This window comes from Choloepus didactylus, chromosome 17 (genome assembly GCF_015220235.1).
Source record: "Choloepus didactylus isolate mChoDid1 chromosome 17, mChoDid1.pri, whole genome shotgun sequence".
NCBI lineage: Eukaryota > Metazoa > Chordata > Mammalia > Pilosa > Megalonychidae > Choloepus > Choloepus didactylus.
This window is the reverse complement of record NC_051323.1, coordinates 5,769,754-5,784,453: the sequence shown is the minus strand read 5'-3', so window position 1 is coordinate 5,784,453 and position 14,700 is coordinate 5,769,754. Positions and strand designations below refer to the sequence as shown.

General features: G+C 39.8%; 1 protein-coding gene across 8 annotated transcripts in view; it reads right to left on the bottom strand.

The window, feature by feature from the left end:
* The window catches only part of IMMT (inner membrane mitochondrial protein), a 35,987-nt gene that overhangs the window by 4,078 nt on the left and 17,209 nt on the right, over positions 1-14,700 (bottom strand). For 4 of the 8 annotated variants that reach the window (XM_037806976.1, XM_037806980.1, XM_037806978.1 and 1 more), the window contains 6 exons: positions 12,813-12,949; positions 8,726-8,829; positions 8,095-8,230; positions 7,498-7,627; positions 3,600-3,614; positions 2,147-2,370 (listed from right to left, as the gene is read on the bottom strand). In XM_037806976.1, coding sequence (XP_037662904.1) covers positions 2,147-2,370; positions 3,600-3,614; positions 7,498-7,627; positions 8,095-8,230; positions 8,726-8,829; positions 12,813-12,949 — 746 coding nt within the window. The remainder of the gene's footprint in view (positions 1-2,146; positions 2,371-3,599; positions 3,615-7,497; positions 7,628-8,094; positions 8,231-8,725; positions 8,830-12,812; positions 12,950-14,700) is intronic. The other 4 variants (XM_037806977.1, XM_037806981.1, XM_037806979.1 and 1 more) reach the window with 1 other exon arrangement.

Sequence of the window (14,700 nt, the reverse complement as noted above, 5' to 3'; positions counted from 1 at the left end):
GAGGGGACAGGAAAGGCCTCACTGAGAAGGTGACATCAGAGCTGAGAACTAAGGTTTAAAGAGAAGCCAACCCACCCGTGTGAGAAGCCAGAACAACGGACCAGGCAGAGCCAGCACAAAGGGCCCAAGGTGAAAGGGGTAGTCAAGGCAGAGAAAATACCAGTGTGCCTGGAGCACTGAAATGAAGGGGAGCTGGGGTCCCAGCAGGCAGGAGTGAAATAAAGGCCTTCTAGGGACTGGCTAAGTGCTTATACTGGTTAAGAGTTTATATTAAATGCAGTGGGCACTCAGTGGAGACCTTCAGCAGCCTGTGGTCAAAGTTATATTAAATAAGGACCACATGACAGTGTAAATAAATATAGAAGATGAGCACGGAAACGGAAACCTGTTAAAATGATAGCTTGGATTAAGGTGGGGGTAATGGAAAAAAGGGCAGACACAGGATTCCCTGTGGATTCAGAACTGGTGATATCTCAGGAGGTGTGAGTGATGTCAGAACCACCACACGTGACTTCAGGCGTGAACTAAGGGACAGAGGGGGGTATTTCAGAATGAACCCACCTGGGGGGCTGGGAGGTGGGCTGCAGAGAATCAAGAAATCTGCTAGGAACACAATGAATTTGAAACTCCTATGAAATGCAGCTGGAGAGATCAAGCAGGCTGCTGGACAGAAATATGATGCCAAGGCAGAGCTCAGAGACAGATACATAAATTTACAATTTTATCACTTATAGATGGTTATTTAAACTTCAAACAGGACTAGATAAGATCACTTGGACACAATTTAGATGGAAAAAAAAAAATCTTTCAGAACCATTGCTAGGACGTGCCACCACATGAGAAGCTGGGCATGCACAGAGGCTGAGGAGAATGGCCAGCAAGTTGGTGGAAAGGCCGGCAGCCAGGGGAGGCGGCCGTGCCCACCTGGGCTGCTGAAGAAAGGGGAGGAGTCAGGCTCCCAGCCAGCCCACGGATACCAATGCCCTAAGAGAGTAATGCAGCCATTTCATCCATTCCTTCCCACAGCCCCTTCTAATACACTGGCAAAGGGAATACACTCAGCATCCAAGAGAGGTTCTCTCAGCTTTAGGGGACAGAGGCTCCCCTGGGAAGAAATGGGCCAGACCCTTTGTTGCTCAGATGTGGCCTCTCTCTCTAGCTAAGCCCACTTGGCAGGTGAAATCACTGCCTTCCCCCCTACATGGGATCAGACACCCAGGGGAGTGAATCTCCCTGGCAACGGGGAATATGACTCCCGGGGAGGAATCTAGACCTGGCATCGTGGGATGGAGAACATCTTCTTGACCAAAAGGGGGACGTGAAAGGAAATGAAATAAGCTTGAGTGGCAGAGAGATTCCAAAAGGAGCCGAGAGGTCACTCTGGTGGGCACTCTTATGCACAATATAGACAACCCTTTTTAGGTTCTAATGAATTGGAACAGCTAACAGTAAATACAAGAAACTATCAAACTACAACCCAGAACCTATGAATCTTGAAGATGATTATATAAAAATGTAGCTTATGAGAGGTGACAATGGGATTGGGAAAGCCATAAGGACCACACTCCCCTTTGTCTAGTTGATGGATGGATGAGTAGAAAAATGGGGGAAGGAAAACAAAGAAACAAAGAAACAAAGGCACCCAGTGTTCTTTTTTACTTTAATTGCTCTTTTTCACTTTAATTATTATTCTTGTTATTTTTGTGTGTGTGGTAATGAAGGTGTCAGGGATTGATTTTGGTGATGAATGCACAACTATGTAATGGTACTGTGAACAATCGAATGTATGATTTGTTTTGTATGACTGCGTGGTGTGTGAATATATCTCAATAAAATGAATTAAAAAAAAATTTGGCTACTGATCTTACAAACTAGAGCTCTCCTTCCTAATTCCTTGCAGAGAACAAGACGGTTATCTGTAAAAAAAAAAAAAAAAAAAAAAAAAGAAATGGGCTAGAAAATTCTAGACACCAATAGCTTATTACTGTCTTACACCTCCACATGGCAACAAAAAGGAACTCTGTCACATCAATCCTTCCCTGAAAGTTCTGACTAGAACAAGAGTCAAAGCCCCATTCTCTAGGTTAGCGTGACTAAAATCTATTATTCACTTTAAATGTCAGGTAATTATCCTCATTTCCCCTACCTTTTTGTCCTGTTCAGCCTGTATTTCACTTCTGTGACGTTCTAATGCTTTTGCCACTGCAGAGTCAAATGCCTGCTTTTCCTCCAGCTTTTGTTTTTCCAAGGCTAATGCAATGTGCTGTTTCTCTATGGCTTTCTGCTCTGCCAGCTCCCTGTTTAGCTGGTCGATGCGACGATGGGCATGAGCAATCAAGGAGTTCAGATCATCAGGAGACAGCTTGTCAGCTAAACAGAAAATCACATTAACGAGTTAACAATTTCACCAAAAGGACACATCACTACAAGGTAACCTGCTTCAACTGACTGTAATTTAACTTTAAGAGGTATTAAAAAAAAGCAAAGAGTAAATAACATATGAAAAGAGATCTGGAACCTCCAGTTCAACCAGAAATTGGTAGCTAGTGTTCAACAACAAAGGCATTTTCAATCCCAAGAAAACTAATTCAGATGGGTCTTGAATGCGTATCATCAGTTCTAGAAGAGAAGCCCAATCTGGAACAGGTACTTCAGTATGAACTAACTATAAACCGGCTGTGATTCTGTCCCTTAAAGACAAAGTTTAACATAAGCAGCCTCTTCTCTATTTTCTTTCATGCATAACTTTGACTGGTCAAAGCCATCCATGACAACCACTTACCGAGCTTTTAAAAATACTCATGCCCCAAAGGTTCTAATGTTAGACTTAAACAAGTGTACTTTTTTTCAAATCTCACACATTCCAAAAACGTTCTAATGTAAATACATCAGATTAAGAAATAATGACTCTATCAGCAAAATACAGAATGTGGGAAATTCTGTACAACTAAATTCCTCAACTAAAAATTGAAAAGGAAAAAAAAGGGGGGATAAGAGTTTTATTTTATTTCCACCAAATTCAACGTGTGGAACTTCTTTGATATTGATTTGACTACACCAACTGTAAAAAATTATTAGACAACTGGGAATATTTCAACACTGAACACTTGGTAACATTAATACCTAGTTATTAATTTTTAGGTAAGATAACAGTACAGTGATTATGTTTTTAAAAACATATTGAAAGTATTTACAAGTGAACAGATATATTTGTGATGTGCCTCAATATAAGCTCGGGAAGGAAGGGAAGAGATGAAACAAAAGAGACCACGTTTTGTAATTGCTGAAGTTGAGTGGTGGGTCCCTGGGAGTTCGTCCGACTTTTCTTCCTACTTTTAAATAACTGAAACTTTCCAAAATAAAAAGTTAAAAATATGCAGGCATCCCCATCTACAGGTTTCCAATCACTTGATTAAACATTTTTGTTCCTGAGAGCACACGGATGCCAAAAACATCCAATTCAGTTATTTCATGTTATATATTTCTACTTTGTTATTTAGACTGCTCAGCATGAGAATTATAGGCAAAACAAAAAGATTTCAATCTTTAATAAGATTCCAAATAAAAGCCACTAAGAGTAAAATACCCATACTACTCACCTAGGTCAGAAATGCCTGCAAAGGAAAAGCAGAAACAATTGAAAAAAAAAATTTTTATTATCTTTCAGTTATTGATCATTAAATAGGAACAGCCAAAGGAAATCAGAAGGAACTAGAAACCAATAGCAGAAAAATCATATTTTAATACTTGAAAAAAATAATAGAGCTTATGTCCTAAAATTTAATAGAATCCTAAAACAATATAAATCAAGGTCAATTCTAACATTTCATGAAATACATGATGAGAGTCATTGCTGTTAAAAAGCAGTTTTGGTTTCACGGGACTCATCTCTGTTTTCCTCAAAAAACTGACGGACTTAGTTTTTCCACATAAACTACAACTCTTTTATCCCCCATCCCGCCATCTGCACTTTCGAAAGTCACATAATTACAATAGCAAACAGAGTGGTTTAAATCTAGGAACAAGCCCACCTCATTCTCAGTAAATCTGAACCTCAACTGGCAGAAGTGAGGGTCCCCAGAGAGCCAGCAGCCCGCTCACCACAAGCACCAGCTCACCTGGTGAGTCCATTAGGAGGCTAAGAGCTCCCGGGGTTCGTAGCCTTTTTATAGAATAATGACGGAGCTCAAGGTTAAGGAGCAAGGCTTCTCACACCTTTGTCACACTCTGCAGTGGTGAGATGGGGACGAATTACCTAAATCTCTCTAACCTCGTGTCCCTCACCTGCAAGGTAAGTTTTGTTGATGATGATGGTAAGAATGCCTAATTCACAGGGTGGTCATGAGGGTTAAATGAGATAAAGTACACCAAGCAGAGCCCAAAGCAGAAAGTTTCAGTCAGACATTTTCTTTTTATTGACAAAGTCTTCTTGGAAATGGAGAGAATGGACTAAATGGACTAGACTCAATGCCAACACAGAAGGGAGTCAGGTATATGTTCTGTCCATTTATTTCTCTCCCCCACAACACTCAATTTCTAGAGAAGGGAATCTGATTTTCAGCTCAGTGTCCCTCTTATATTTGAAGACATGCAACAAGTGTTCCTGCAATTAAAAGGAAAAAAAAAGTATTCTGGGGGCTGAATTATTTTAAATTTAAGGCAATGAAAAAATTCCTGATATGGTTAAAGAGACATCGTTTGAATCTCTAAAATCACCCCTTTTCTTCATAAAAGAAAGATTTTTTAGAAAAATAGACTGGCAGGTCTTGTACAGTTAAATAAGCTCATCAGTAATTTTTAATCTGCCCAAAGGAAAAAATTGCTAAATATATATAGCTCACTAAAAAAACTTTTTTTTTTTTTTTTTTTTTTTTTTAGGGAAAATGAAACCCTGAGGATTTGATGAACAGAGAAAGGCTCAGAGGAGCCCACAGAGGTGAAGGCATTGCGTGCTCCAACTTGGACCTCTGTGGGCAGCTGCTCCAAAGCCTCCAACTCCCCACTGACCACTGCACATAGGGGAGAAAGCACTTTTTATGTTGCTGATAATGATTCCCAAGCACTGTTTTTAGACCATATACAGTTACTTTGCCAGACATTTTAAAAAGACTAAATTAAAAGTGCAGGGATCGGGTAGGAAGCACCCAACTCCAGTCCCTCCATCTAAACATTGGAAAAAAAAAAAAAAGCAGAAACTGTTAGAACCAACTTTGCCAGAACTCCGGAAAACAATCAGGTTTTTGGCAACCAAGTGAATGCTCAAGCAAGGAAAAGACAACTTAAAAATGACAGGAAAGCTTTATGGTGCTGTGACCTGCCCTGGCCCCTGCCCCACACGCCTCCCGGGCTCTGGGCAGTCTTGAAGACAGAAATCCACACGCCTCGGGTGGGATCCTGACCTGTGATTCCAGAGGGAGCAGAGCAAGCAGACCTTGTTCTCCAAGAACCGTGTCTGTCTGTTCTATCCCGTCTGGGGGTTACCCCTAGCCTGGAACCCAGTCAGGTGGGAAAGGCTGTGAGCACTGCTTGAAAAGAGGAACAGTAGAGACACCCCTAGTCAACAAGGAAATAGAGAAATGCACATCAAAACCATAGTGGAACACCATTTCAGAAGCGAGAACATCAAATGAGGGCTTGGGTAATCATGGAATAACTCACTATCTCCAGAGGTACAGAAGAAATCACTGGCTGCCCCTGGGGAGGAAAATTTCCTCCTATGGGCAGGAATGGAAGGGAAACTTTTCCCCAGAAACCCTTTGTACCTTTCCAATCTTGTATCATGTCAATGTATTTATTCAAAAACTGATAAAAATTTAAATGGTGGTTGCTCCCAAAAGACATCTTTTGCTTTCTTTCTACGTGATACACATTTCTTCAATGCAGGTTTCTCCACCATGGTACCACTGACATACTGGGCCAGATAATCCTTTGTTGTGAGGGGCTGTCCCGTACACATTATAGGATGTTTAGTAGCATCCTGGGCCTCTACCCACCGAATGCACTAACACCCCCCACGTGTGACAACCAAAAATGTCTCCAGACATTGACCCCAGTTAGAACTTTGCTTTGAGGTTTTCATGTTTTACAACGGGCTTTTTCAAAATCACACAAACATCAAGGCCTGGCTTGGAAAAAATCGGTAGGATTTAGCCAGGCGGGAAGACAAAAGACAGGTGTTTTAAATGATAAAATACAAATTCCCAGGTTTGGCAGTCACAACCAATTCTCCACCAGCAAAGCTTGTCCTGCCCTTTCAACCTTATTTTCTTTCATTTCAGCCAACCCAGAGTCTCTAGTTTCTACCAAATGTTGTGTTTATGCCAAGGAGCGTTTACCTAATGAAAAGAGGTAGACAACACACCCCCAAACCAGCAAACAAGAATTTTAAGAGGATGAAGTCGGGCAGTGTGGTGGAGTGTGACTTTGGGGGTGGCACGTCAGGGGAGGTCTCTCTGAGGCGGTTCCATTTGTTTCAGTTGTAACCTCGGTGAAGCACAGGCCCTGAGGAATTCTGATGGAAGAAATGAGGCTTCACTGAACCTGCTCCGGGATAAGCCGTCCACAATCACCCCTTTGTCAGCTGCTGGGTAATCAGTTTAAACAACAGGCGACAAGATTCACTGTTTCCAGAATGAACTTTTGTCTGCTTCTCTCCTCTTTCACCCTCTTATAAATCCTACTTTTTCTTTTTTTTGACTAGAGTCTGGTGTTTCCTTCTTAAGTGAATCAACTATAGTATATACAAAAAACTGTTTCAGAGTTCTTTTTTTAACAGTCTTGACTCAATTTCTCACCACTAAATCTCCATGGCTGGCCATTATGCAGGAAAAATTCCTGCACTGGTCTTTATTACCTTAGCTCCTTAACCTTCAGCCCAGAGAGGCCTATAACACCACTTCTTCAGATCCTACCTGATATTGTTGCTAACAGATGCTAGCATTTAATGAGTATTTCAATTTTGCTGAGACTGGTAATCTGTGATTCTTAGTACTCGCACACATTTTAGAAAAATGTGACTATTCCCTGCAGGAACACTTGCGTAATTGCTTAACCAAACTTCCCTGCAGACCGAACTCTTTGAGTCCATGGCCACAGAGATGACCCTTTCCCAAGGCAGGGTCCCTGGGCGGGTCCACAGCCAGTGCTGAGAGCAGCCACAAAATGTGCCACAGGCAATTCAGTAAGTGCTTTTAAAGTATCAAAGACTTAAGATTATAACATCACTTTTACTCCCTTGGATTCCAAACAGGTTTAATGAGTAGCAGAGACCAGAATGGAATCAGGGATTGTGGAATTCAACACTGGACCTCACATGCCCATGGCTATAACCAGATGTATCAGGGTGGCCATGGTTGAAATAAATTTTGACACGGTACTGACACTACAAGGCATACCAGAAAGGTATGGATGAGAAGAATGGAGCTGACGCAGGTTTAGATTAATTGATCAGTTAAAAAATGAAAAAAAGATAAGTACCAACACTTCAGTTGTACTTACTCCTCCCTTTCCACCCAGGCAGTACTTCTGGAGTAATACTATCCAGTTCTCGTCTAAAGTCATCCCGGGCTTGGACCACCAGTTCGTGATACTGGGATACGACCTTAGCCTCAGACTGAGCTGCTCGGACCTGAACGAATACAAGGGATACATGGTTAAACTGAGCAAAAGTACCACAGACATTCCACTCATTTATGTATGCTTGATCATAAATGTGTACATAATACATATATAGAAAAGGAGCATAAGCCTTAGCTTTGTTTCCTTCCAATTCCTATTCAAATACTGTGGACAGACCTTCTGTCACTTTTATGGTGGTGCCCATTCCCTCTTTCATGAGAAACTACCCATACAGATTACACAAGTGCAGACAGGACAGCCTGAAAACATTACCCACAGAAAGTATCAACAATACTGAACAATCCACTTGGTGTACAAGGCAAATTTTTAAAAACAGTAACAACAATTATTCTCTACACAGGGATGGATGGGGGAGGGGGGCGATGGTAAGACCCTTATTTTCCTGAATCCTTAAAATCCTTTGACTAAAGGGTTAATTTTAAAAATATAAAATAATTGTAAAAGACAAAAACACACCTTTTGGACCACATTATCCAGATCGACTATCATGTTGTGAAGTCTCCCCTCTGCAGCAGTTATATGAGGTTTGGACCCAGCAACCTCCTTTTTCTTTGCATTTTCTATTACACTTTTCATCTTTTCTAACTCTTCTCTGGAAACAAATATAATAAAACAAAGATTAGTACAATTCCTTGCCAAATTTACCAAGATGAATTTTTAGGTGAGTACAACATACCAACTTTTAAAAGTCTATGGAAGAAATTTAACTTAAAAAAAAAATTACACTCTAAATTCTGATAAAACTGCCCCCAAATTTTTTCGCCCCTGAGAAATCTTGTAATCATAGCAGATTCTCAGTATATCTGTTCAGATACATCACTTGAAGCAATAATCCTAGAAAAACTATTTTTTATATAAGATCCTCTACATAAGTTTCCACCAAAGTCATCTTAGCCTAATTATATTTTATTCCCTTTCTCTTATTAAACCTCCAGTTCCTGATCCCAATACAGGCTAAGCACAGGTATGGAGAGGAGGGAAGGGTTTCTCTGCCTCCTCTTCGACATAGACAGTAAACAGAAAACCTGGCCTGCAGAAAGCCACCTGGAGGCCCTGGTTCCTCGCTAAAGTCCACAGGAGTAATTACTTGGCTCTGAGAAGGGCATCTGCAGCTTCGTCTACTGCCTTCCTGCGCTCCTTCAATGCACCCTCCACCGTGCGCCACTGAGCTGACTTTTTCTCACCTGCAATCTAAAAACAAATGTTAATTAGGTAAAACACGAATAACTGCTGTATCAACGTCACAGCCTAGGCCAACATGATGAAACCCAGAAACGTGGCATTAAATGCAAAGGTAAAATTCATATAAGATATTTCTCAAAGTAGGGACTCAGTCTAAGACTCATGGTCTTAGACTCAAAGGGCTCCACGAACCATCTCCCACAACCGCTTCCCTAAACACTAATAAAAACCTATGTCCCAGTGTATGTATTTTCTGAAGAGAAATGATTTTTTTCAGATTCTCAAAAGGAAATATGAACAAGAAAAGGTTAAGAACACTAACTTATTATGGTTATGTTTATTTACCCATATTTATGGTTATTTATGTTTACTGATTAAGTCATTTTTCAATGACATATCAATATTTAAAGTTTTCTTAATTTCAAGTTGGTCTACCAAAATATTTTAAGGATGAGGAGGAAAGTTTACACATATTACCACACACATTATCCTAAAGAATGACCCCTCCTAATTGGAAAGGTGAATATCAACTACTATCAAAAATCTCCCTTGAAGTGAATTTTATGGTATATGAATTACATCTGAAAAAGAACAAAACAAGTCTCCTTTAAAAATCCCTTAGGTGGGTCCAACATACTTTTTCCTCCAGCACTGGAGCCAACTGCCATTTCCTTGAGCATAGAGTTGGCTCACACTTAAGGGACATGGCATACAAAACAACAACACACAAACCTCTACCACTACAATCGCCCTCAGCGCAGCAGGAGGCTGACACTGAGAGATGCAGAGGACCTGACCCCTTGCAGGCACGAGGGACTATGCTGTCCGTCCTTCTCCCAGTCTGCAGAGACACGATGGGGAGAACGATGCTGGAAACTGTCTGAACTATCTAAATATTTTTCCCTCTTTTGCCAGATGCTTACAGTTTAGAGCCTATTATGTATAGGTAGGAAGCAATACCACCATACGTCCTATCCTGAAAGGACACAGAGCCGGGACCCTGGAGGTGAAGAGGAATACACACCACTACCAAAGGGTAAAATAACTTTGCCTGGGAAAAATGATGGAATTATTTCAATGATTACATTTTAAAACATCAAAACAAGGCTGATGCAGGGGTTTTGCCTGCCCAGAAAGTGACTACCTCAGCAACGCAGCTCTGGGTCTGGATGCCCAACTTGTGAGTCCTTCTCCTGTGAGAAATACACCAGTATTTCCACCTGCTACTTTGGGAGGAAGAGCTCAGCAAAAGGAACGGTTTCAGTCTCGCAAAGCTCTCCTCACCACCACTTTTCCACACCAGTGACATCCGGCAAGGTCTCCATTTTAAAAGTCCAGGTACTATCAATGGAGAGTTTAAAGAACCAGGCCCTTAAGGCAGAGTTAACCTCTGTACTCCACTGGACTGTTGCCACAGTCTGAGAAAATGTCTCAGAATAAAAATGTGGTATGAAAATTTCTGTCTTTCTACAGTGACCAAGTCACAGGTACTGCTAACACTGTAGAGTTTGTTGCCAATATTCAAACTTGAAGGAAATGTGCTGCAATTTCAATGTGAGGTTAGAGAAAATAAAAGATTTTTCCATTCAAGTTCAATGACCCCTTGAATTCTATCCACAGACTCAATTCCAACTTAGGAACCCCTACTTTTAGAGGAAATATTTTCTTCAATCTTGTGTTTCACTTTGTTTTTATGTTCTACAGAAACTGCTGCAAAGTGACAAAGCAAACTGATGCCATTCATGAAGCTGTTTCAGTGAATTCACATAGCCATCTTGCCAAATAAAATGCAACAGGAAAGAATGCTGGTTTGGGCCATATGAATATCACACCCTTGTCAAATATTGCAAATTTCCCAAGACTCTGATATGCTGTTAGAAGAACCTGGTCTTTTTTTTTAAGCAAACTCTTCACAGCTGACCCAAATTGACTGATAAAATGTCACTGACATCTCTAGCGGCCAAAATGCATCTGTCTCTCTTTGTTGAAGGCATTTCCTGCTTACAGAGGCCCAGGAAAAGCCTGCCCTGCAGAATGGACACCTATCAAGCCAAGCCCAACCATTTCCAAACACTGCTTTGCAAGAAAGTAAGTACATATTACAGAGCCTGAATGTACCTGCAGCTTCTTTTACTAGAAGAAACAGAAGGTAGAATCCATTTTTAACATTTCATAACATATGCACATCATTTACTGATCTTTTTTAACAGTAGTTAATACTCCTGAATCTTAGTTAACTGCTAATACAAAGTTTTCTTTAGTTGGAAAATCCTGATAATGCAACAGACTTTATAATATGTCTATTCCCGCATGGATTATATATTATGAGTTCTTTGGGAAGAGGAAATACTCTCTTATGCAGTCTTACAACAAAACAGTACTACAAATATTTAAAGCTTCAAAGACACAGGTCCACTTATGATCAGTCCCAACTCCCTGGTACCATGCAACTAACTTCCAACACCTGGATTACCAGCATATTAAATACTGTTTAGTTTCCACTTTCCTCGCTGAACTCTGATACTTCAATTCTTCCCTTGAACTTCAAAAAAAAAGAACTTCTAAGCTTTCAAAGTTTACAGTTTTAGGCTGTAAGCATCAGAGATCTAATATAACTTTTACGATGTATGCACAGATGACTGAAATGATGTGAACTGTGTTTAAATTTTTGAAACCCATAGTTATGGTGGCAAAGGAACTTTACTGATCATGCATGATCCTGGCTGCTAAGATTTATAGTTTATGTAGTTATCTTACTTTATTTTGCTCTTTAAATGACTTAGTGTCAAGATACATTTTATATGTTGAATAACTGAATGTAACTAATAAGGGACATCTATTGAGTTCTTGAGTCCCAGTATTACATTTTGACATCAATGTAGTTACTTTATTCTTTGAAGTATTCAATGTAAGTTATTGTGCCAATTTCAATGTATTATGTCCCCCAAAAACCATTATCTTTGATGTAACCTTGTGTGGGCAGACCTATCAGTGTTAATTAGATTGTAATTCTTTGAGTATTTCCATGGAGATGCAACCCACCCAACTGTGGGTGATGACTCTGATTGGATAATTTCCATGGAGGTGTTGGCCCACCCATTGGGTGGGTCTGAATTAAATTACTGGCGCACTATATAAGATCAGACAGAAGGAGCAAGCTGCTACAGCCAAGAGGGACACTTTGAAGAAAGCACAGGAGCTACAGATGAGAGATAGTTTGAAGATGGCCATTGAAAGCAGACTCTTGCTCCACGGAAGCTAAGAGAGGGCAAATACCCCAAGTGCAACTAAGAATGACATTCTTGAGGAACTGCAGCCTAGAGAGGAACGTCCTGGGAGAAAGCCATTTTGAAACTAGAACTTTGGAGCAGACGCCAGCCACGTGCCTTCCCAGCTAACAGAGGTTTTCCGGACACCACTGGCCATCCTCCAGTGAAGGTACCTGACTGCTGATGTGTTACCTTGGACTTAAGACTGTAACTGTGTAACCAAATAAACCCCCTTTTATAAAAGCTAATCCATCTCTGGTGTTTTGCATTCTGGCAGCATTAGAAAATTAGAACAGGTTTATAATCATCAAAAACATTTAAATAGTTGGAATTTGAGGATACCACTTTCCATATCACTTCTTACAAGTCCACCTCAATCTAAAATTATCTCAAAATAAAATTTATTTTTAAAAAATGGCTGGCAGTTTTAAAACCAAAAAATAAAAACAAATAAGCAAACCATAACAAATACAATCAAGCATTATTAAAACACGAAACCAAATTTGAATGAATTCCTGTTGTCCCATATAAAGTGTTGAGAGATAAAATAAAAGGCCATACATAAACTTCATTACAAAGAACACTGAAAGGCTTTCCCCAGGTGTTTTTCTTTTGTTTTAAAGTCAATTATTCTGAACTGTCTTTGCTGAGTGAGAGAAAGCCACAGCATGAGGGAGAGATCGATCTATTAAATAATGCATGTCTTGTCATTCCTCAGCTCACCTCGGAATTGTCCATGGCTGCTTTCAATATATTGGCGTGTGCATTGACGGCCTGGACCGCGGTGTTCTGAGCCGCAATTGCCTGCAGAGTGGTGCGAGCAGTTTGGCTCAGAGCCTCTTCTAAGCTCTTGGCTAGCGCTGTAGGAAAAGGAATAATTTAAAAAACAGATCTCTGTTCCCATTACATGGCTTTTATTTTAAACCTTTCTCTTCCCTTGAACTCTACCATTGAATTCACTAACCCCCAAATTAAATATTAAACAAAAACAAATCCCAAATTTTGAGAATCAAAGTTTCAATTAAAAGCATGGAAAAATATTGATAATTATTGAATTTTGGTTGTGTAGGGGTTTATTATAATATTTCTACTTTATGTATATCTGAATTTTTTCAAAATAAAAAGCTGAGTTTTTTTTCTCTTTTTTTTAAGAAAAAGATTTGCTTAAAGATGGTTAGCATATTTCAGAAGGGAAGAACAAGGTTCAGGACACTACAGCCCCTTTTCCCTCTTAGCACAGCTACCAGCTCCTTTCATTTTAAAGAACGATCACAGACAACCACTGGGGAAAAGGGGTATCCATTTTCATCCCCATGCAAGAAGGGGTACCCATAGAAAATATCTGCAGAAAAAAAAGGACAAACAAGAAAACATGAAATGAAAAAAAAGATAGCTTGGGAACAGTGTCTTTCCATAAAAACAACCATGGGCAAGAGTATGTTTCTATATGCTGCTTAAAGAATACCACAAAGAAACCTTAAAATAAAAAAGGGTAAAGCAAGGGATGATTTTTGATAGTATACTAAAATGGAAAAATGGTCAACTGAAGAAAGGTCAGTTATATATCTTATTATATTAAGACCATAATTTTGGAGATAAAAAAAGAGAGAAAATACATTTGACAGATGAGACAAAAACAAAATGGGATTTTGAGCAAAAGAAGCATTAAGCAGAATATGGTGCATAGAGATAAGCAAGTGGAACTTAACAAACCACAGCTGGTATCTATGCAACACAGATAAAAGGAGAAAGATAATCATGACAAAATACTAAGAAATAAAGTAAGATTAGAATTGAAGTGGAGAGGCAAGGGATATAAAGAGAGCAAGTGGCCCAAGAGGGAAAATGTGCTATCTGGCTCCCATGACATGCTTGAGTTAGTGGTGGAAGGCCAAGCGCAGATACCAGCGAGCCACATCTCCAGAGGCCAAACACCCCAGAAAAGTGGTCTGCAGGGAAGGCCACCAACTCCTCATGCCCTCTTCAGGCGTCTATTTACTGTGCTCTGACCCCTGATAAAAATCACACACAAACACACACGTACTCTTCTTAAGTAAACTTTGGGAGAAAATTAAGTAGTGACAAATAAAATCTAGAAAAGATTGACTCTGCCTCAAATGAAAAGAGGAACTGGACAAAGGAAAAAGGGGCAAGATGAAATGGTAGAAGTACCCATTTTCAATTTATACCTTACTTCAAACTGTCCAAAGATAAGGGCAGAAAAGTGAAAAGCAAAGGCAATATATGAATAAAAGAAAAAAGTGATTTCAATTTGAAAGAGCAGAGGATTTAGGAAAAACGAAGGAAAAAAGTATAGAAATATTTCACCTATGTAGGAGTCATTTATAACATGGACAAGAACTTAGAAGAAAGCCAAAGAAAACCAAACCAGAACAAAACCAATCCATGATGCAGTCAGATGAAGGCACTCACACCTATGCTCTGTGCTTATGTCCCTTCTATTCTTTCACACAATTCTAACAAGCTTCTCAAGAGTATCTGACCAGAAGCAACAAATTAGAAGGGAAATGGGAACCTCTCAAGAGGGGAAGGCAAATAGAAATAAGCAAGCAGGAGTGGATCAAAAAACTCTAAATAGCCATAAGAATTT